The sequence below is a fragment of the Haliotis rufescens genome, unplaced genomic scaffold (assembly GCF_023055435.1).
Source record: "Haliotis rufescens isolate VD_foot unplaced genomic scaffold, xgHalRufe1.0.p SCAF_6, whole genome shotgun sequence".
NCBI lineage: Eukaryota > Metazoa > Mollusca > Gastropoda > Lepetellida > Haliotidae > Haliotis > Haliotis rufescens.
In genome coordinates this window covers 12,742,638-12,767,292 of record NW_025964334.1, presented here as the reverse complement: position 1 = coordinate 12,767,292, position 24,655 = coordinate 12,742,638, and the positions used below count along the sequence as shown (strand labels likewise).

The window sequence follows — 24,655 nt, the reverse complement described above, 5'->3', positions numbered from 1 at the left end:
GTGCTCAGTTTGTCGCTGAAGCTGACTAAAACAGGGACTGTGTGGTCAGTCTGTGTGACTTGCCTGATTGAAAGTTGTACACAGATGGGGGCGGTCGGGTAGCCCAGTGGTTGAAGCGATCGCTCGTCACGCCGAAGACCCGGGATCGATTCCCAACATGGGTACAACGTGTGAAGCCCATTTCTGGTGTCCCCCACCGTGATATTGCTGGAATATTGCTTAAAGCGGCGTAAAACCATACTCACTCGCTTGTACACAGATGGGCGATGTGGTAGCCGAGTGGTTAAAGCGTTGATTCATTACACCAAAGGCCCACGTTCTGTTCCCACAGGGGCGGAAATATGTGAAGCCCTTTCTGCTTATTCAGCATTATGATTTGGTAGTCGGTATTGGATAAGTACTTAATACAAAGAGAGTTGGGCATACTTGACAGTATACAGTTATATTCCAATGAAGACCTGCATTAAGAACTGGGTTCTATGTGAGCCTTGATCCTATGGTTCGTTACTGTGAGGGAGCGAGTCATGGCTTAATCACAGGATACTGACATAGGAAGCAGATTTATGCAAGTTTCATGAAGAGATTTTAGAGAGTTTACATGATTCTGAAATGTTATTTTTGAATTGACTTAATGGAAATCATGTTTGAAGATGAATATATGTGGAAAGATTTATTTTTTCCCCAAATGTTTTGAAAGCTCTTTAAGAATAATCAGCATTTAAGATACCCATGGATATGTGTGTTTCATTCCCCATATTTTGGGCGTAAGGTTTTAACCTGACTTTAGACTTTAGAATGACGCTTTTTAGGGGCTCTTTATTACTGTGTTCTTCAAAAACGCGATATGCTTTGGCACTTGGGATGCTTCCAGACTGATGTTTGGGATGGATTCATGTGACTAAACGTGAACTTTCATGCTTGAAATATCTCTTGCTGCTGAGGTGAAGGGAGAGGTTGCCAACACTGGCAGGCAGTCATATCACAGTCATATCACAGTCATATCACAGTCATATCACAGTCATATCAGCACAAAGCTGTATCATCATGTTCTGGGGTGTCAGAGAGTACCGTATTCGACGTAATAAGCGCCCCGCTCTAATAAGCGCCCACGGCGATATTTGCTAATATATTGGCAAGTGAACAATCCCAATTAGCACCCCTTCCGATTGATCAATGTACACAAGACTTATTTATTCATGTATAATACGCACTTGTGTGTTATATGCACCCTTAATTATGGGCCATTAAATTCTGGGAAAATATATCTGTCGTAAGTAAACATTTCAGGCTGTCAGCATAAACCAAGAAATTTATCTTTCAACTTATCTTTTCCACCAAAATAATATTCTAATAAGAGATCCCTATTTCTAATTTTGAGAGCGCCCTGGGCGCTTATTACGTCGAATATGGTATTAGCCGTGTTTGTAGATGGCAGTGTTCACGTTTCTACTGTGTGACTAAGGGAAGGGGTTGTGTCAAATGTTTCTGTTTGTAAGAGGCGACTAACGGTATCGGGGGGTCAGGCTTGATGACTTGGTTGATGCATGTCATCGTATCCAAAATGGGGGCGGTCAGGTAGCCTGGTGGTTAAAGCGTTCGCTCGTCACGCCGAAGACACGGGTTCGATTCCCGACATGGGTACAATGTGTGAAGCCCATTTCTGGTGTCCCCCGCCGTGATATTGCTGGAATATTGCTAAAAGCGGCGTAAAACCATATTCACTCACTCGTATCCCAAATGTGTTGATCAATGCTCATGATGTCAATCACTGGATTGTCTGGTCCAGACTCAATTATTTACAGACCACCGTCATATAGCTGGAATATTGCTGAGTGTGTTGTCAAACAAACAAACAAACAAACAAATGTTTCTGTGCTGTCAGACAGATTCTGGCAATATCAGAGTAGGTGCCCATGTTTCACTGTGTGACGAAGGGATGGGGTTGTCTCAAATGTTTCATGGTTTCTGTCGGGATGCTGCTACAGCCGCTCATCAGCTGGTAATATGATACTTTACACTTCCATTCAGAAACCCGATGTTCGGAAATGATTCCAGCTGTCTTGACGCCTCCACTTAGACAATGCTTTGTAAATTATTTGGTTTTCAGATCTAGTGACTGGAGCCAAAAGTTTTAATTAGAAAAAAAAATATGAAAGGCAAATTTGTTAATAATTGATGAAATGCATTCTCTAGTTTAGGCATTTGCTTTGTGTGTTTGTTTGGTTTTTAACGCTGCCTTCAGCAATATACAGAATCCCCTCATTTGAAACGTCTCTTGTCAGTTCCATTGTGGAGACTTGTTTAGAAGAGGTGCCAAGCAGCCTATGCTTGTAAGAGGTTACTTAATAGATTGGCTCGGCTCAATGACTTGGATGATTGCATGATATTTTATTGGTGCTTATAACATTAATCACTTGTTTGTCTGGTCCAGACTTGATTACTTATAGCCTACTGGATATTGCCGAGTGCTAGTGTTGGAAATTGGTTATAAAGTCACGATTGGTGATTAGATCATCCAAACCAATCCATCATCAAAATTAATCAGTTAATGTACTTCTGCTATTTGTAAGAAATGGGTTCAGTGGAACTAAAGGAGACATAAGTCTTCCCTTCAGCACTATATTTTGCAATAAAAGACACTGGTATAGCTACATTCTCACCTTTTTCTATAAGTTTTAAGTACTAGGTAGCAAATAAACTCTCTTGAGAGATTTTAACAGTTGAGAACTTGATGGACGGTCAGAATGGTTTGTGGTCGCTTTTTTGGTCATTTGGATCTTCCGATCGATCCATCTTCATTTTTTTCACTTCTTCAATTAAATTGCTGAATGCAGTGTTAAACAACAAACAACAAAACAAATGACTAATTTTGAGAAAGCCTTCTCTTACAGAAGTGCATGCATATATATATATAACATGTTAGGGATTGACCATTTCTCAATCGGAAGGGGGGTGGGGTAATTTTATTTTTTAAATAATAATAATTTTGCTGCAGATTTTGTTTTTTCCCTTTATGATGTTTGGTTTGTGGTGTGGATCTGAATTTTTTTTTAAAAATTGTGCCTTATTTCAGAAAAAGTTGTCTGAGTCTTGAAGCAGTAAGGAATAAGATAAAAATATTCCGTCTCTCATGATACACTTTTCATTTCACCACAAAATCGACCTATTTAATTATTTTATGACAAATGAAATATTAAATATAGAGCTTCTCAAATTTGTATTTCATCATATAATATGGTCAAATCAAAACTGCAAAAATTTATTTTTTAAAAGTGTTGATTTCAATAGCTCTCTTTTGATCGGTTTCACAACACAAACTTGCTCAAACTATTTTTAACTCAATCTGTTTTCATGATTTCAACTTGAGACCATGATCCCTTATTTGGCATCCTTTTTTCAAATGTGTTCCAACATGAGCACATTAAACTACCCATTTAACTTTTGACATGGCCCCAGGAATACCGTCTGGTTAAAACCTGTGCTAAATATAGCCATCTTACTTATGACACTCCCCCATAAGTATGCATCTGTACATCAGACAGATGTGGGTCTCCTTGGGAAGGGCTGCAGTGCAGGGTTACAGCAGCTGATGGCAGCACCATGCACAGACTTCATGATCCACAGCCGCCAGTTTTACCTGTGTTTACCTTCCTGCAGCGGGTTGGTTGGTTGGTTGGTTTGTTGTTTAACGCCACTCTCAGCAATATTCCAGCTATATGACGGCGGTCTGTAAATAATCGAATCTGGACCAGACAATCCAGTGATTAATATCATGAGCATCGATCCACGCAATTGGGATCAATGACATGCTTCAACCAAGTCATCAAGCCTGACCACCCGATCCTGTTAGTCGCCTTTTACGGCAAGCATTGGTTACCCTGGAGCAGGACAAAGGCAGTAAGGCACTCGTGCCATGTGTACCAGGAATGACATGAACTTGATAAACTGTTCAACAGTTCAGTCAGTTTTACACGAGTTGGATAAACGAGGAGGCTTCATTAGCTTTTGGGGGGAAGTGGAACTGGAAGTAGGAAATATAGCTATCTTTTTTTATTAAACAATGAAAAGTAACTTTGTGATAATAATGATTCATGCTTCACATGATTTCCACAAATGTTGCTGATGTCAAATCACTGCACATGTTCAGCAGCCGTTAGTTAAGAAATAAATGACGAGTGGGAGATGTTCATTGTACAAGAAGACATTGCAGGGAGATTAAACCATGAGGGACTCTGTCGTTTATTTCTTTTATGAGATGTCAATATTATGTTCAGCCTCTTTATGGATGTTGATAAAATGTACAAGCTTTAAAAATATTTACCCAAATTTTAATAATGATGACTCCCTGAATAGAGTCCGACCTCGGAAATGTCGGACATGTCCATCTTACGGACAGGTGGGTTAAGTTTGGTATTTCCCGCATATTCATAATCCTCACGTCAATTACCTGTACCTTTTCTCCCAATGGCAATTGTCATATCTCTTCCACTTTTGGTTGCAATCGTTCGCCCCCTGTGTTTATCTGCGTAGCTGGGGAACAACTTTATAGACACTTCCCTCTCGTCCAATATACGTCATCAAGTTGCCACCGCATATTCGAACCTCCAGAAATGACGTCATGATAGGACATGTATTATAGTGAAATAAACCACGCCTCGTTCTTCATTGTTCTTTGCGATTTATCACATAGCTGTCTTATATTATATTATATTATATTATATTATATTATATTATATTATATTATATTATATTATATTATATTATATTATATTATATTATATTATATTATATTATATTATAGATGGGGTTTTCATTGATAGATTGAAGGAGATTGACACTTTGTACTTTTCTTACCATAGTTTTATTTATCATGCAAGCTACAACTGTGGTATGTTTAGTTAGCCTTTGTACTTGATAACACCCACAGATTTGAAAATGCATGGCAAAAGGGTCAGTCTTGAAATCAAAACAAATTTCCAACAGTACTCGCCTGTAGCCACCATCATTGTCCACCTGGCATTGTATCTGGGTTGATGGTTTCCTAATGCAGGTTGTGACATGGAAACTTGCGTTTATTTATGGAATGATCGACCGAGTAGAATTACAGCAAGTTAGAAGGCTGTGTTATACACCGAAGCTCTTCTTATATTATGGTAAGTGCCTTTGGCTACTAGGTGGGCCAGTGATACGATCTGTTATTGCCTAGTGTTGGAGTATGGTGCCAAATGAAAGTGTAGCATTTTAAGATTCAGAATAGAAATGGCAGAGAGAATCTGATTATGTGTAGTTTACTCAAGGCCAATTAATTATTTTTTTCACAGATTATTTTGGGCAATATGCAGGACATGCCAATATCTTACTAGAGAAAAAATATTAACAAAAGCTAAAACATTGTCAGGGTTGATTTAAAAGTTATGTTCCTTAAAGAATTTCTGAAATAAAAGTACTAAAAGAAAATTATGTGTTCAGACAAATAAAAATTACTTACGGTAATAATTTTTTAACTGAGACACAACTTGGATCATGGTCATGACAAACAATCCAAATTTATCAGCCCTTAAATTATTAATTTTTTTGACAGATTTTATTTGACAGTTTCAGTAAAATAATGAGGAAATTATGCTCCTGGAAATAGAGGCATGGAATTGAAGGCTTAACCTTTTCTTGCAATTTGAATGAAATTATGGAACATCTGTCCCTTGTAATTCAATGTAATCTTTCATGCATGTTCAAGTTAATTAAGTTATCAAAACACTTTTAAGTCTATTTTAGTTTCAAAATTAAGATATTAATCATTTTTCTTCTCAAGCCCAGTCATCAAGCCTTTATCAGCCTCACGCCATCATAGCAACTACTTTGTTGAAGATGCTCGTCCATCTTTTATGTTTTCACGCTTCCGCGCGGAAGAATAACCCTTGCTAAAGATGTTCAAGAGATTCCCAATGTGTGATAACTGAACTGTGAGAGTTGGCTGTGGAGCATAATCCTGTAGAATAGGTCTGCATTTTGTCTTGTGTTGGCTTCTGGGAAATGTGGGGAGCGACAGACGGCTTATCTAGCCCCCTGTATCCTGTGATGTGGGATGGTATTATGTCATGGCTGAATCTCTTTACCTGATTGCACCCAGGGCCAGATGGCTGGCTCTTTCAGCTGGCCATCTTCTCATCTTGGAGCTGCATCGCAAGTTAGACATGGGGCCATAGTGAAGAGTTTGTCAAAACTTTTGTTCACAATTATGTAATGTGGAAAAATCATCAGAACCATTCCGGAAGAAGAATGGAGCCATTGTAAGAGTTTGTCAAAACTCTTGTTCACAATTATGTACCGTATTCGACGTAATAAGCGCCCCGCTCTAATAAGCGCCCACGGCGATATTTGCTAATATATTGGCTCGTGAACAATCCCAATTAGCACCCCTTCTGATTGAGATCAATGTACACAAGACTTTTCTATTCGCGTATAATACGCACTCGTGTGTTATATGCGCCCTTAATTATGCATGTCATCAATCCCAATTGCGTGGATCGATGCTCATGATATTAATCACTGGATTGTCTTGTCCAGGCTGGATTATTTAGAGACCGTCGTCATATAGCTGGAATATTGCTGAGTGCGGCGTTAAACAACAAACCAACCAACCAATCCTGGCTCATAATCAACTGCAACAACAATTGTGTGACATCATCATAATGCTCGATCATACTGAGGTAACCAAGGGTGACGCAATACAGTAACACTTCGATGCATCACAGTATATGACCTTCGACATGATACACGATAACATACGAGCGTCTAGGTAACTTTCTCAACATAAGAATAACCCCATATAAAAATAAACTTGATTGAAATGTTATAAATCAGGCTTTTGGGATCGTGATTTGTTAAGAAATGATTGTGAATGTAAATTTAAGATTACGAAGAACACATGCACCTTTGACAGAAAATCTCGGAGGAGGAGTGTAAGTTAGTTCATGCATCAGAGAGTGTTTGCTCTGGAATATCATTTCTTTACCCAGTCGAGGCATCGGCCTGGCATGTGTGCAGTCAGCCAGTGGTAAGCTGCCATGTTATTCTGCAGCATGTGCTCTCATTCATAGCGTGCTCATCAAAGACTTGCAGGGGCCGACTGTTTCACACCCTAGGAGGGGAATGTGTGTGTGTGTGTGTCTGTGTGAGGGTGGTGTGTGTGTGTCTGTGTGTGTGGTGTGTCCATGTGTGTGTCTGTGTCTGTGTGGGGCTGGGGTGTGTCTGTGTGTGTGGTGTGTCTGTGTGTGTGTGTGGTGTGTCTGTGTGGGGGTGGGGTGTGTCTGTCTCTGTGTGTGTGGTGTGTCCATGTGTGTGTGTCTGGTGTGTCCATGTGTGTGTGTGCCTCTGTGTGCGTTTGTCTGTGTGTGTGTGTCTGTGTGAGGGTGGTGTGTGTGTGGTATCTGGGTGTGTGCTGGAATTGTTATGTTTTAAATGGTTACAGAAGATTCCGGAGACACTTATTCTGCCTCAGATTTCACAAAATAAATTGTTTACGGTAGACGTGTGAAATGGTTTTAAGAATAATTGTTTGATTTCTCCTTCAGAGAAACAAAAGTTATATATGGTTTGAAGCAGTGACCATAGAAATATGTCTTCATTAAAGTCCCCTCCCTCCTCCCCCAGAATACTAAATTGTAGGTCCAGTACAACAGAAAGAGCAGTATCAGGGATGGAAATTAGCACTAGCCTGCTGTACTAAGCCAGGACCAGATTTGTTAATGGTTGTTGGTTGGTTTGTTGTTTAACGCCGCACTCAGCAATATTCCAGCTATGTGACGGCGGTCTGTAAATAATCGAGTCTGGACCAGACAATCCAGTGATTGATATCATGATCATCGATCCATACAATTGGGATCGATGACATGCGTCAACCAAGTCAGCGAGCCTCAGACCACCCAATCCCATTAGTCGTCTCTTACGACAAGCATAGTCTCCTTTTACGACAAGCATGGGTTGCTGAAGACCTATTCAACCCCGGATCTTCACGGGTATGTATGTAGAGGTATCCTAAGTGCTTGTAGATTTCCGACATTTTGCCGGGTATTGCTTTATGTCATCACCATCACTGTTCAGTGTGGTAGGTGTTCTTGGTTAAATCTTCATCACTGCAGAGTGTGTGTGTTTCTTGTTTCGATTCATTTCTGGTTATTGGGTTTTATATTTTATATTTTATATTGGGATGTTTGATTTTATATTGGGTTGAAAATGTTGCACGGATCTACGGAATTCTACGAAATTTTGTTACGTCAGATCACTTTTATGATACATCCCATCGCAATATATGAATAACTGATATTTTCTATTGGGACCCCAGCTAACTGTCAGCGAAAAACATTCTCAAAAAAAACATTCTCATCCCTGGATGTGGTGACTGATGATACAAAATATAAGTGTATTTATATAGCTCCTGATATCCAACTATTAGCTGTTCGTTGACACATGGAAGGATTTACAGTTGAAAAGCATTGGACGACAGGATAACAGTTGAACACCTGTGACATTACATATGATGGACTAAGGAACAACACACTGTGGAAAACTTGGACATGTTCACTTACATCTAGTCTCTGAAATGAACATATTTTTCAGAAAAAAAACCAGTTGTTAAGTTATAGTTATAAAAATAATAAAAAGGAGCCCAGAGATTTTCTTCATTCCTGATACTGCTGTAATCTAGACTTGCCAAGCATTATAGACTTGCATGGGCTGGTTTTGATATATTTGTTTCAGGGTCTGTATGACAGACTATTTGACATGATTTGGCCTTGGTTATTTGGTAAAGGATCCAAAATTCAGCTTTGTCTGACCTCTGTTTGGTTTTGATTTTATATTTTGCAGGGGCGGTCGGGTAGCCTAGTGGTTAAAGCGTTCGCTCGTCACGTCGAAAACCCGGGTTCGATTCCCGACATGGGTACAATGTGTGAAGCCCATTTCTGGTGTCCCCCCGCCGTGATATTGCTGGAATATTGCTAAAAGTGGCGTAAAACCATACTCACTCACTCACTATATTTTGCAGATATATATTTTTAAATAAGATGACTTTATTTCTGGACTAAATCTAGTATATGTTAGCCTAGATCCTTGAATGCTGGTTGCTGTGCTAGTCGATCCAAACACCATGCACACTGGTTGCCACATAAAAACATGCTTACTGGTTGAAGCATTGGGTGATGGCTGAATTATTGATTGTTCCATATTCCGGGATAACATGAGTGAGATGGATTGTAGCTGATTGAGGTGTCAGCCCCATCATATGGGTCCCGGTCACTGCTGAAGAGATCTGTGCCAGATCAGTAGTCCGGGTTCCTCATGGTTTGTGTCAGTGATGAAAGTTTGAGATGAAGATCGTCATGGAAACTGTATTTTTACAAGAATAAGTGCAAGATTGATTTGATTGATTGGTTGTTGTTTTAGCCGCATACAGCAATATTCAGCCTATGTGACGGCGGTCTGTAAATAATCGAGTCTGGACCAGACAATCCAGAGACTGACGTCATGAACATCGATGTCCATAATTGGGATACGATGACATGCATCAACCCAGTCAGCGAGTCTGACCACCTGATCCTATTAGTCACGACAAGCATATTAATCGAGTCTGGACCAGACAATCCAGTGTTTGACATGAGCATCGATCATCGCGATTGGGATCGATGACATGCATCAACCAAGTCAGCGAGCCTGACCACCCGATCCTGTTACCTGTCTCTTAGGACAAGTATTGTTGCCTTTTACGGCAAGCATGGGTTGCTGAAGACCTTTTCTACCCAAGATTTTCACGGATCTATAAGTTTGAGAGTCTGCAGAAGTTTCACTCTTGAGTTTAAGCAGCACAACAATCCAGACTGCTCTCTGTTGATTGCAGCGATAGAAACTAACAGTTTTTAGTCCACTTTTCCTTGTGATGATAGCGTATAGCAAAAACTTTAAAAATGGTCCGTATGATACCTTAACTATCAGGCAGTATGGCAAGGAATGCAGGACTAGTCCCAATTTCTAACGTTGGAGTGAGTGATTCAAACAGTTTTTCAGTTATATCACAGCTTGTCAGATTGATGTGGGAGGAAAGCCTGGGGTGAAGCAGGTCTTAGATGTTTACCACTTTGGTGAAACCCACGGGTGTGGTGGTGACAGCCCAGACTCGAACACTGCCCTTCCCCCGCCGTTGTGGAAACTCTCCATTTCCTTTTCTCTCCTCGTCTTTTCACGATGGTGTTATGGCTGTCCCACTGATGCTGGTGGAACAACACACCTTAGTGACGTTTAGCCTTGATATTCTCACACATTGCCTGAGCAGATAAGCATTATCAATATTACTATTATTAGGGGTGAAACACAACATCGGTGCACAGGTGCATCGTTAATTTTCATGCGGTGATACAATACACGATAAGTCTTTTTCTGTATCAATACAAGATGATACACATGCTCAAATAAAGTACTTACTATTTATTAAAACACCCCCAATCCCACCCAGAATTTTTGTCAGTCAAATATTGCAAAATGTGTTGTAATTAGTTTTTCAAGTTCACAACTAACCTCCTCTGAAATATTTATAGTCAAGATGTTTCCATGTGATTTGATGTTTATATGCGTATCGCGATACGTATCGTATCGTGACCGCTAATTGATATTGACCATTAATGGTCGGACCTTTGGGAGGTAGTCAGTCCACCAGTAGGATTGTGTATTGCTTCAGATGCAGCCAGTATGAACTGGAAGTATTGTACTTAATACTTACAAACTGTTATTGGTGTTATTATACAGCTTCCTTTGTTAAACTCAGGGGCACGGGTGGCCCAATCGTCTAAGGCGCCATGATTCGCTGTGCAGAGTTGCCTTCCTTGGGCATGCCAGAAACCTACGATTGTGGGTTCGAATCCCGGTTCGCCCCGATTATGTTTCTAGGTTTGTCAGCACCATCCCCATGCTCATGGGTTTTACCGAAGTGGTAAAAGTCTGAGACCTGCATCACTTCGGGCTTTCCTCCCACATTAAGCTGACACGCCGTGATATAACTGGAATACTGTTAAAAGCGGTGTTTAACCCAACTCACTCGCTAACTCACTCTTGGTCATGTTGGTTAGCCACCTCTCGTATCTCAGCCACGAATCATGTTCTTGATGTATGCATATACATCTGTCTTATGTTTGGATGGATTCAGTGAGGATGATTTCTCATTTATGATTAGATATGGTCTTTATCCAATAAAATGCAATCATTAAGGAAAGATAATACTATCATTGCGTAAACATCCTAAACCTCGACTCGGATCTTAATGTCAGGAATTGCCTCTTGTACACTCAGTGCAGATTTCCTTCAAAATAAAGACAGAGGTATTCTGGAAGAAAGATTGTTGTTCCAGCTAAGTATATAGCTGAAATATCAGAGAATCCCATTCACAGGGTGTAAGGTGTTCCTCAAGCATGTTTATGTAGTGTAGTTTAGCTGGAATTTCATTGAATGATGATTGTTTGTGTTAGCGTCCTGTGGCGTCATACACACCTGCAGCTGATCACATTCCCCGGTGAGGCCCACCCCCGCCACCTCTGTCCTTTCACAAGGCCCACCCCTGCCACATCCGTCCTTTCACCAGGCCCACCCCCGCCACATCCGTCCTTTCACCAGAACCACCCCCGCTACCTCTGTCCTTCCCCAGAACCCCCCTCCCCACACCTCTGTCCTTTCACCAGAACCACCCCCGCCACCTCCGTCCTTTCACCAGAACCACCCCCGCCACCTCCGTCCTTTCACCAGAACCACCCCCGCCACCTCTATCCTTTTACCAGAACCACCCCCGCAACCTCCGTCCTTTCACAAGGCTCACCCCTGCCACCTCTGTCCTTCCCCAGAACCCCCCTCCCCACGCCTCTGTCCTTTCACCAGGCCCACCCCCGCCACATCCGTCCTTTCACCAGGCTCACCCCCGCCACCTCTGTCTCCAGAACCACCTCCACACCTCCCTCCTTCACCTCTGTGCTTCCCCTGAACGACTCCACCATTTCCCTCCTTCCCCAGAACACACCCCCCTCCCACACCTCTGTCCTTCCCCTGAACCCCCCTCCCATACCTCTGTCTTTCCCTTGAACCCCCCCTCCCGCACCTTTGTCCTTCCCCTGAACCACCTCCCACACCTGTGTCTTTCCCCTGAACCCCCCGCCCACACCTCTGTCCTTCTTCTGAACCCCCCTCCCACACCTCTGTCTTTCCCCTGAACCCCCCTCCCACACCTCTGTCATTCCCCTGAACCCCCCTCACATACCTATGTCCTTCCCCAGAACCCCCCTCCCACACCTCTGTCCTTCCCCTGAACCCCCCTCCCATACCTCTGTCTTTCCCTTGAACCCCCCTCCCGCACCTTTGTCCTTCCCCTGAACCACCTCCCACACCTCTGTCTTTCCCCTGAACCCCCCGCCCACACCTCTGTCCTTCCTCTGAACCCCCCTCCCACACCTCTGTCTTTCCCCTGAACCCCCCTCCCACACCTCTGTCCTTCCCCTGAACCCCCCTCCCACACCTCTGTCCTTCCCCTGAACCCCCCTCCCACACCTCTGTCCTTCCCCTGAACCCCCCTCCCACACCTCTGTCTTTCCCCTGAATCCCCCTCCAACACCTCTGTCCTTCCCCTGAACCCCCCTCCCACACCTCTGTCCTTCCGCTGAACCCCCCTCCCACACCTCTGTCCTTCCCCTGAACCCCCCTCCCACACCTCTGTCTTTCCCCTGAATCCCCCTCCCACACCTATGTCCTACCCCAGAACCCCCCTCCAACACCTCTGTCCTTCCCCTGAACCACCCCGCCCTCCTTCCCCTGAACCCCCCCCCGCACCTCCATCCTTCCCCTGAACCACCCCGCCATTTCCCTCCTTCCCCAGAACCCCCCTCCCACACCTCTGTCCTTCCTCCGGAAACCACTGTATATCCTGCCAACGCCATGTTCCTCCAGACCTGCCCCTCACCACAGTCCCCTATACTCTCCCGCCATCACCTTCCACAGGAAGAATTATCTCTGTTTCCTCCAAAGAGGACATCAGGAACATTGTTTAATGCTGTTATTTTAATTATATATTCAAACAGGTACATTATCTAATGAACAATGTTGTTAATTACTTCAAGAAATAGCACAAAGCAGATCCATAGCAGAAACCGCACGTGTCCATCCGTCTGATCTCTTAGCTACCTCTTACCTGAGTATGTTAGTGAAGGTTCACAATATGCCTAATGCAAACTGTTGATGCCGTGCATGGCGACAGGTCTGCATGGAAATTAAATTACACTTGTCTGTCTTGGAATTTGGGTTAGATTCTAATGCCTTTTGCGTGAGCCATCTCAATCATGCTGACGAAACTATTGATTTCTTAGCTGATTGAGTCGAGCTTGTCTCGCTCTTCAACCTGGATCTTGCTGAACCAAGCTGTAAGGGAGGGTTGACGTCACCTTTGCATTGATGTCACCAGGGCGGGGATTATAATTCCATGCGTGATCAAGGGCCTGTTATTGTCGCATTGACAATGTTGAAACATGGAGACACTGTTTCCGTGGTAACACTTCTTTTTTATTAATGGCTAATCTGCAAAGAAATTTGTTTCCCGTTGTCATTTGATTAATGGCGTTGTTACAGTGAGGTAAAGAAGATGATGGATGCTGTGAAGTTGATGGTGATGCATGGGGGGGGTTTGTGCGTGGAGAAGAAATGATTTGTCGTAATCAGATTTGAACAGATTTGTTGGTTTAAGAGGCTTTCAAAATAGGTATGGTCTAAATAAATAGGGGGTATATTCTTGTCAGATAAAATTTATCTCTTTGGGTGACCTGACAAGGCTGATATTGTCATGACTAGTGCAGGGCTGTGACCGGTTGGTTTAGATGGACTTGAGGACATTTTCAAGACCTCGGGTACCCGAGGAAGGGAGATAACTATTGATATAATTGTTGATAATGACATAGAGATCGTGTCCAAGAGTGAAAGGTCCAGGGTTCGATCCCTGACCGCGTCATACCAAAAGACGTTAAATGGTGGTACTTGTTGTTACCCTGCCTGGTCCTCGGCATTAAGGGGCTAAAACAAGGACTGGTCGGCTCGGAGTCAGTATACTGTGTTTGAGTGGGGTATTCATGTTAAACTGCGGCATGGTATCTCATTGAGCTAGCACTATAAATCGGCATCAGTCCAGACAAGTACAAGCAGACACACACACACACACACACACACACACACATGCACGTCGAAATATAAGTGCAATAATCTTGAACGTGACGGTAAACCCAATTTCACCTCACCTCACCTCAACTATGAACACTACGAAGACACACTTAACCACTTGCCTACTGGCACACGTAATCCACTGGCACACTCACACACTGAGACTAATGCACTGCCGACACATCCACTAGTCCTCTCAACTTACTGAATGTTTTCCTGTGGTCCAACTGTGGACCAGCTGTAAGAAAATGGAGAAGAATAATCACTCCAAGCATCTCAAATAAATCTTTAATATTCAGAATTATGGCATGATTTCTTGGACGCAAAAATCTACTGATGGCTGAAAAGTAAATAAATGGCATCAAGGGAAGCATTTCAGCATTTCAGCATGATGATATTGCTTCCACGCTCAGTTCTTCTGAAGCCCTACTATTGGCAAGGGTTACATAAAGATGATATAGTGAAACACAAGACCATATGACAAGACTGTGTCATAAATAGAATGTGTCTCAAAGCCCTGTCAGGATTGTCTTTCTGTTCTATTGTGTAAAGTAATAAGATTCTGTGACTTTTATTACCATATAAATCAAGAAAAGCCACTGGTTCCATCTTGTCGAAGTACACAACAGAGAGAATGGTCTTGATGTCAGAGATGGCAATATGGCAAGGAAATTCATGGCCATGACTGTTTTTGCAGAGAACATTTTGAAAAGAACTCATTTCTAAAGAGCGTCTATAGATAGAACAGAGAAAATGTCTCTAAGGTTGTATTTTGTACATGTTTGACGGATATCTAAAGCGATTGTAATGTTCAAATAATAACACTTTGTTGCAATATTAGACAAGCTTCTAATTGTTTTTGAGGTTGGTGGTTTAGAAGTCATTTAAAAAGTCGTAAGAAAGCAACGCAATTTATCCGACACCTACAGAACTCCTGGAGGTTGGGGGATCTGTTCTGATGATGCCAGGATAATTAAGCTTAGTTTACACTGAAGGTAGGTGTTTGCTTTTGGGAATGCTTTATTGTTTTTCTGCACTGATGGCATGGTATTTATAGTGTCTACCATTCACAGGGGAACGTAGCCATAGTTACCTGTGGCCTTGGCCCGATGACCTCATGTCCACACATGGTTCATTAGAATCAAGCTCACTTTCTAGATTTGTCACCAACTAAGGATAAAGACTTAAAGTCTCACCCTACCCAGACAGTTTTGAGAAACCTAGCCTAAAGGTGAATCAGTTTGTTTGTTTGTTTGTTTAGCGCCACACGTAGGCAGGACTGGAAAGATTGTCAGTTACCCAGTCCTGTGTTCTGAGGGGAGTTTTTGAAAAGTTGGAATGTGGAATGTTTTATGTTACTAAATAATATTTCAGTCATATCACTGGATGTCAGCTTAATGTGAGAAGAAGGCCTGAAGTGGCCTTTTACCATTTTGGTGAAACACACCAAAAGAATAACACAACCAGCGTCCATTTTGTTATGTTCTTTTCGGGGGGGGCCCTGGCTAACTCAGTCGTGGCCTCCCAACATTTAGTTCGGAGCCAGTTGGTTTGGAGAAGGGTCAGTACCTTTTCAAAAGGAGCAGGCCCAGCTCGCTACATACGAATTAGTTGTTAAATCTACCCCTGCCATTGATTGTAATCAGTGCAAGTCTGGGATTCAAACCCCTGACCATAAGATCCTTGCATGCCTAAGGGACATAACTCCGCTAGGGGATCAGGGCACCTTAGATAACTGGGCTAATCGCCCCCACACATATGTTGAACTATGTAAATGAGATGGTATTCAAAGAATAGCAACAATAGTCATTAGAAACAAATCTTGGCAATGCCCTTTCTAAGATGAACACATCTGCCCGAGGGAGCTGTTTTGAAAACTGGAATGAGTTGTGTAATATGAAATGTAGAAGTGCATCAGATGAACGTGTTCATCATTTATCATAGAAAGGTGGGGAAATAGCAGCATTGCAGTACACATCCGAAATAGAAGCTCGATTTGTCCCTGGAGGTGTGTTGTTGTTTTGCTGTATATTGTTCTGGGTGTGAAATGTTGGCAAGTGCAGGGACCCAGGCGCCATGCTGGAACGTTTAGATAGAGGTGGGAGACAAACAGCAGGGTGTGGGGGCGGGGCTGGTTGAGTCTGAGGGTAACGCCATCCATGTTCAAGTAGATGTGGGGATGTTGATGGGTGCTGGACAGGTGTGTGGCTGTTTGTACTAGTCCGGACTGATGCCGATTTTATGGTGCTAGCCCACTGAGATATCATGCCACAGTTTAACATGAATACCCCACTCAGACACAGTATACTGACTCCATCCGACCAGTCCTTGTTTTAGCCCCTTAAAGGCAGGGTAACAACAAGTACCATCTTTTGACGTCTTTGGTATGACGTGGATGGGGATTGAACACCGGACCTTCCGCTCTCCAGACGGATGTGCTACCACTTGATCACTGAGAGGGTCCTGATTCTTAAGCATAAGAAATAACCATGATCCAGTAGGGTGAAAGAGGTATCAGGTGAGGTGAAATAGGGTTAATGACTCCCGAGCCCACCCTTCTGTGTCTTATCCCCTTAATGCGAAGCACCAGACAGGGTAACAACAAGTACCATCTTTTAACGTCTTTTGGTATGACGCAGCTGGTGATCAAACCCCGGACCTTCCAATCTCCTGGTAGACACTCTATCCACTAGACCACCGAGGTGGTTAGAGCTGTTAGAGGGACCCGTGAAGATTCCGGGGTAGAATAGGTCTTCAGCAACCCATTCTTGCCGTAAAAGGTGACTATGCTTGTCGTAAAAGGCGACTAACGGGATCGGGGGGTCAAGCTTGATGACTTGGTTGATGCATGTCATTGATCCCATTTGCGTGGATCGATGCTCATGATATTAATCACTGGATTGTCTGGTCCAGACTCGATTATTTACAGACCACCGTCATATAGCTGGAATACTGCTGAGTGCGGCGTTAAACAACCAACCAACCAACCAACCAACCAACCAAGCTGTTAGAGGTATAAGGATATGACACAGTGATTCAGCTTTTATTGGTACAGGGAGGGCATTGTGTGATTTGTGTCTTATGAGCAATTAGGTTGCTAGAGGAAATGATTTGAGGAATTGCAGTCTTGAGCCATCCATGATCTACTACAAAGCTTGGCAACAGGATAAGTAGTGAACTGTTACGATTGTCAGAAGTCTATGTTGAAATAAGGCAGTTACGATCACCTACATTGCATTGTGGATAAAATGTCATGTGATCACATATCATATCTGATGTAAGCAGACAGACAGACAGACAGACAAGTGGAGCAAGTTGACAATTGCTTCTGCTATATGATAAAGTTTAATTGTAAACCACACGCCTCCTCCTACACAGTGGTATCTATGGTGAACACTGCATTGTGCAGGTACAGGGCAGAAAATGGAAAACCCACAGCTAGAGTCCATGATTGTCTCATTGTACAAGCAGGTTTATCATTCCTCCATGTCAGAATAAGATCTAATTTGTCCAGGTGATCTTGACAAAATGCTATGTATCATGCCTTGGAGGGAAATAAATTTCTCAGCGGGTGAATAAAACCCTTATACCCCGCCATGAGCAATACAGGCTGCACGTGGATTTCTTAGAGGCATAATAAATCCTTTAAACCCTGCTTCCAAGCAAAAGACATGCTTTTTTCGATTCGATGAAAGTCCCATGACATAGCACAAGCTAGCCTCTGCTCAATCGAACAGCTGTTTTCTATCAATTTTGAATTTGTTTCAATTCTTTTACAATGTCATATTAAAACAGGTTGGTAAGATAGTAGTGTCTGATGCAGATGTTCCCTACTCTGGGTTTAGTCACAGGCAGCAGTGGAGGGAACAGGCATGGGTGCTCAAGGCTAGTCTGTCTCCTAGATCTCTAAGGAGAATAAATTAACTCAAGTCCAGATTGCTTCAGCTCTGAAAGTAGTGAGTGAGTATGATTTTACGCTGCTTTTAGCAATATTCCAGCAATATCACGGCGGGGGTCACCAGAAATGGGCTTCACACATTGTACCCATGTCGGGAATCAAACCCGGGTCTTCGGCGTGATGAGCGAACGCTTTAACCACTAGCTCTGAAAGTAAGCATTGGTCTGGGCTCCCTTTTTAATTTGATTTTATAATTTGTAGATATATGTTTTTATTTATTTATTTTTTGGATAAGATGAATTTATTTCGGGGACTGAATGTTAGTCAAGTTCCACTGTTGTAGCCTGCAACTTTTGCCACTAGTCCGAAGCCCTGAGTCTTGTAAATGTCTGTTCAGTCTGGTAACCTCAGGTAATGATATGAATACACTAAGATGTGTAAAACATTATGCCAAGTTCGGGCTGTTAAACTCAAAAGTTTTTGGTACAGACTGCTGTTGGTTCACGCTTCAATCTGAATGCTTTTAGCCAACAGTTGGCTGCCAAAAAATGTATGAATCTGTTTCACATCCGGTTATAGGCTCAAGTGTGAATGTAATGTACACCTCAAACTTTGTTTGTAGTGATGATGCTTATTTGGCAAGAGCAAGAGCAAAAATCACATAAGTCAGCTTTTAGCTTTCATTCGACCAATGAAAACTATGTTTAGTGCCGTCCAATTGCAGCCAGTGAGAATTTGGTCAGCATCTGGAAGACCCTTTCTACAAGAACATCTGAGACCTGAATCTCTTCGTGCTTAAGCTGACACGTGATATAATGGGAATATTGTAAAAAGTGGCATTAAACCAAACTCATTCACTTACTCTACAAGAACAATGTGTGACAAGGCAAAAAAGTACTGTTCTGCGGCGTCAGAAAACAAACACATATTTTTTTAAACAAATTGTGTGAATGGCGGGTGCTGACGGTAGAGCAGGACATGCTGACTCCCTTTGCAAACACCTGGTGTCATCACTTATTTTCAAGGACAAAGTAGACACAATTTATGGATAACAACTTCTTCAATGTCTCAAATGTATTAAAGACGTTGTTATCCATAAATTGTGTCTACTTTGTCATCCGTCAACTTCTAAGTAATGCCTATCAAACAATGATTTTCAGTGATCCATTCACGTAATTTTGCCCACTATTTTGCCTTTTATGCCCAACGGAACTTGTTTTGTCGGATAATCGAGATTGGTTATTATTCACTGGTGTTGATGTTTTGTGTTTATTTGGATGGCTCCACTCAATGCAGACAATAATCGTGTCTTGTGTTGCAGGTCTGGTGAAGCTTGGCGTCCACTGCATGACCGGCAAGAGGGTGGCCATCAAGATAGTCAACAGAGAGAAGCTCAGCGAGTCCGTCCTCATGAAGGTCAGTACCAGCGCCCCGCTGTGCATCTCAGCTTTCATGTACATTTGCAGAAAGCAGGGATTTGCCTCCGTAGTCAAGCGGACTTTCTCTGTAATAATTTTATACGGCCCAAGACATAAACGTGGGAGACCAGGGCAACCTATTATTGAAAAGTGCAACCTAATATTTATGTCTTCACACAAGTGCATGTAAAACAAATTCAAATTTGTGTCTGACTTACCGTTACTTTTCAACCCAGTAACAATATTTTAACTCACTCAGTAGCTTTAAGCTTAATGTACTATACTACACCACTCACCCCTGTTTTGTGTAATTTGTCATGTTTTCTTGGGCTTGTCATCAAACTGTGGGTACTTCAAGATTTTGTGCACATGTTCCTAATACGTTTTACAGCAATACGCCATTCATTATGTAAAATCGGATACTGTCATCAGAGATCTGAGATTATATTGATTTAAACTAGTTTTTGCATCTATGTTTCGACTTTAGTTAATATTTGGGATCTGTGTGCAACCAGGTTTTCATGTCAACATGCACCTGGTGCAAGTAAAATCAAGTTCCTCACACTGGCAACATGTGGCACGCTTCACTTGATTTCCAATAAGTTTCCATGTGACATCACTGCACATGCTCAATATAAAATAATAACTACAGTGATATGAAAGAATCAAGTGTTCTTTTACTTCTTTTGAGTAGTATAGATGAGATTTTAATGTGGGAATAAAGAAATCGACCCTTGACCCGTCAAATTGTGTGTGTATTTCCAGAACAAGTGTCACACATGTGTGACATGCAATCTACAATTTTATTTGTTTTAATGACGCAAACACCCAGGCTTCTCTGGCATCCCCCGGGGCGGTCGGGTAGCCTAGTGGTTAAAGCGTTGGCTCGTCACGCCGAAGACCCGGGTTCGATTCCCGACATGGGTACAATGTGTGAAGCCCATTTCTGGTGTCCGCCGCTGTGATATTGCTGGAATATTGCTAAAAGCGGCGTAAAACCATACTCACTCACTCACTCACTCACTCTGGCATCCCCCAGGACATGCCATGTACATTATTTGCATCCATTCTCAATTTGTATGCGTAGTTGGACTCTGTATTTTGCATCTAGTAAAACCCTGCATACAGTATAAGGAGTACTGAATACACATCGGCTCAAATTGTGATTGATGTATGGAATAATGTTATCTGTTTTTTATCCTTGAATTGTTTAGTACAGTTATTAATATCCGTAAAACTGTAGTCAGAGCAAAGCAAACCTCTGTATAATGTCGCTGTTACCCAATACTCTCAGCCTCTGATTCCAAGATTAATCACCTTATTTGGAATACTTACTCCAATGTAACAAATGTTATATTTGGGATAACACTTTCTTAGTAAAGTACAGATTCTTGTACTTTTTGGGGTTGAGTCCCGTCCGGGATTCGAACCCAAACTGCCAGAGTGAGGCACCTAATCGCCAGCACACAAAGTCGGCGATCTAACCCACTCAGCCTCGAGGCTTCCATATAAGTGTGTTTTCATACTTACTACAATTCGCTATGTTTGACCATTGAATGATGCCTTGCTTTCAAGGCTGATTTCGAGGAATGAGGGATACATTTTCCATTCGTCATTAAGAGTTTGTGTCAGATTCCCCTCCCCAATCAGAAAAGTAGAACATGTTTGAACACAAGACCACCAGGCCATTTTGACCTTTCCACTGGTCCTTCATAAATTTTACTAGACTATAGCCAACAGCCCAGCGTGAGTTCTGAAATGACTTATTGTTCGGCCGAGTGCTGGATGAGAAGGTTTAATCCTACCACTCTTCAGCTCAAGCAGTAGAAGACTACTTGATCTGTTGTTACGACCTGGTGTCCATCATCTGTACAAGTTTCTGTACACTACATCCCTCCATCGCCCATTAGTTTATACTCCAGCTTTGTGGTGTAGTCGCTATTTTTAACCAACCAATCAAGCAAGGGCCTGGTTCCAGTGAGAGGGGAGTCAACAAGTGCTCAGACCAATCAGCACTCAGATTACGTTAAAAACAGTTGTTTCTCCCTTGACAACTGCTGCAACATGCCAAACATTGCACTGTCGGCTGATCCACCAATGATTTTGCTCAAGAAGGTTCAAAATATAACGGGTCACGGAGTGGGCTGGAATGAAAATCTGATACATATTTTATTATTGCCTTGTGTGAAACTATCTGGAATACTACTTTGGATCTCAATACTTCGACTGTGAACCCACTTGAAATGTATAAACACTTGTAGACGCAGTCCATTAAGAAATGTCTTGTTGCTGCTGAAAGGGACATAAGATCCCTCATTCTGCCTAGGAGCTGTGGGGTAGCCCACTGGTTAAAGTGTTTGTTCATCACACCGAAGACCCGGGTTCGATTACCCTCATGAGTACAATGTGTGAAGCCCCTTTCTTGGGCCCCATTTTGCTAAAATATTGCTAAAAGGGGCGTCAAACAATACTCACTCACTCATTCTGCCTAGTTTCAATATTGATTGAAGGTACCAAATTCCCTGGGTAGAGTTGTATAACTGAGTTTCAAAATTAGATTCTGCTGGTCCCAGACTTGTAAAATTCAGTAAGGACTGGTGACATTTACTTGTGGGCTTCCAATTTAACCTTCAGTAAGACGGCAACGCTGTAGCAGATCATTTGTGGACTAGTGAAAATATAAATAAATTTCTAACCCTGTTCAAAGCTTTGTTAAACCCATCTCACTCACTCACAGGTACAATTTCCCATAATAGAGTATCAGATGTGTAATATTACAGGGTTGGAAATACAACTAAGTCTGGCATGCCGTAATATGACGAAAACTCTGGTCCCAATTGTACAATGCGATCTTAGCGCTAAGACTATCATAAGCCTATGTTAAAGTATGGGATTTGCGATTGTCTTTCCTTTTGTGCAAACAGGCCCTGTCAAAATGGTGTTTACCAAACTCACTCACCCACTCACTTTAAATCATCTCTCCACAATTTGGTGACATGTTTATATGACAGTGAGATCTACCTTGTGACTGGCATCAGTGTCGCAGTATGGTAACAGTGTCAGTTGTGATGTGGCAAATTAGCAGTGTTTGAATCAATTATAAAACCCAACAAGACAGTCGGGCAGGTGACACATAAATGTTGCCTCCCCATCTTCAAAGTTACCTGCCTGCATTCAGACATTATAAATCGTATCTTGATTCAGTTGAAATAATGCTAACAATTACTTGAGAATCTACGAAGAGTTATGATAAAACGGAATATGTAAGTTGGCTTAAAATTATCTGCCCGACCGTGAGGCAGGTGGAGGAAAATCTCATGCAGCCCGACAGAAAAGTTACCAGCCACGGGCAGGCAGGCAGTTATTTCGGACACTGAAAATAAGTGATATCATATCAAACATTATGACATCAATGATATCCAGACAGCCGCCAACCAACTTGGATTGGTTTATATAAGTAATAACTGGCCAATCAGATAGCTTGAATGTTTATGAGTATTGATTATATTTCATCCATCATCTTTGAATTTTTTTACAAACGAAGTGATGTAAGCTCAAAACTACATGCTTTCAGTTGATGCCCAGACAAATCACATCCCATAACGAGATCTACCATGAAATTAGGGAGCATTCATTGTTCAGAAAATGGTGATTATTTCTCTCAGAGGAAGCCTTGACATGCCTGCCTTGCACTGAGGCAACTTGCCATTAACTGCTACAACTTCTGAAGACTGTCATTTCAATATCTTTTATGTCACTTGATCTTTGGTAATGAACACAGATTCAATAAACCAAGTAAAGTAAGAATTTTCAAAGTTGAGCGAAACTGCCATTGATTGACCTTATTTTCAAAATCTATCCCCAAATTCAATATGTTTTTTATCACCATGGAAACTGAACAATAATTGGTCTCTGAGGGACTTCAAGAGGTTTGAGTAGCTTGCAAGGGAGATAAGACGTTTTTGTTCGTAAGGAGATGATTACGAGGAATTTGAAGGAATATGATTACTTAGCTTTATGATATGTGCTGATGAGATTACCCGGGGAGGAAAGAGTGTGTGATTGACTTGAAGATGTGCGACAAAGTTTTGTTACTAATAAACCAGTAGAAAATTAGCTTTGGTTAACAAGAACATTGTTAGATTATGTCAGTAATTGAGTTTGTGCGGTTCTTTACGGGGTGGAGAAAAGTGCTGAGTCAGTGCATTTGCTGTAGTCTGGATGGAGATATGGACACATCTGCCCAGCTGAAATAATGTAGATTATGTCAGTAATTGAGTTTGTGCGGTTCTTTACGGGGTGGAGAAAAGTGCTGAGTCGGTGCATTTGCTGTAGTCTGGATGGAGATATGGACACATCTGCCCAGCTGAAATAAGGAGGGTACAATTCACCAACTGTTCAACGCATCTGATACATTGTCCATGTATTGACCCCCTGCAGGGGTTTCTGGTGAGAACTGGTTCACAGCAAACGAGACTGGTCATGAGATGGGTCTTAATGGATCGTGTGGTTGGGCTGTTTTGTTGATATTGTGTCATCACACGCCAACTGTGGGGATTGTTGCTCATACTATCAATCACTGGATTGTCAGGTCCACCTCGATTATTTACATGCCGCAGTCATATGGCTAGAATGTTGCTGAAGGGGTGTTAGAATGGAATGGAAATGGAATCAAGATTAGTTTAAAAATGCTATTGCTGATGGTGTGAATGATAGTTCTTTGAATTTTGTCTAGTTAACTCATGCTGGCTGAAGGACGATATGACATGGGCCCTTTTTGGACCACTAGAAAAATGACAAATTGTAAGGTTACTGAAAATATGAAATATTTTTTGTGAAATTTATTTGACAGTTCTATTGCTTGCAAGGAATCCTGACAAGATGAAGTACAGAATAGACAAAAATCTTACCAACAAGTCCAGATTTCTTATGCCGTCAAAGAAAATCCTTCTATTATCAAATCTTTAACTCAAGATGAACTGTTCAGTGTTCAACCATGATAGTACCGTCTTTATCTATGTCTCCTAAATATATATCACACAGAATAACGGTCTGGTAGCCTAGTGGTTAAAGTGTTCATCGTCACGCCGAAGACCCGGGTTCGATTCCC

The 24,655-nt window shown here is 42.0% G+C and overlaps 1 protein-coding gene across 3 annotated transcripts in view; it reads left to right on the top strand.

Annotated features, from left to right (window-relative positions):
* Positions 1-24,655, top strand: part of LOC124135479 (serine/threonine-protein kinase BRSK2-like) — a 182,421-nt gene that overhangs the window by 51,593 nt on the left and 106,173 nt on the right. For all 3 annotated transcript variants that reach the window (XM_046500852.2, XM_046500851.2, XM_048385603.1), the window contains exon 2: positions 19,449-19,543. In XM_046500852.2, coding sequence (XP_046356808.2) covers positions 19,449-19,543 — 95 coding nt within the window. The remainder of the gene's footprint in view (positions 1-19,448; positions 19,544-24,655) is intronic.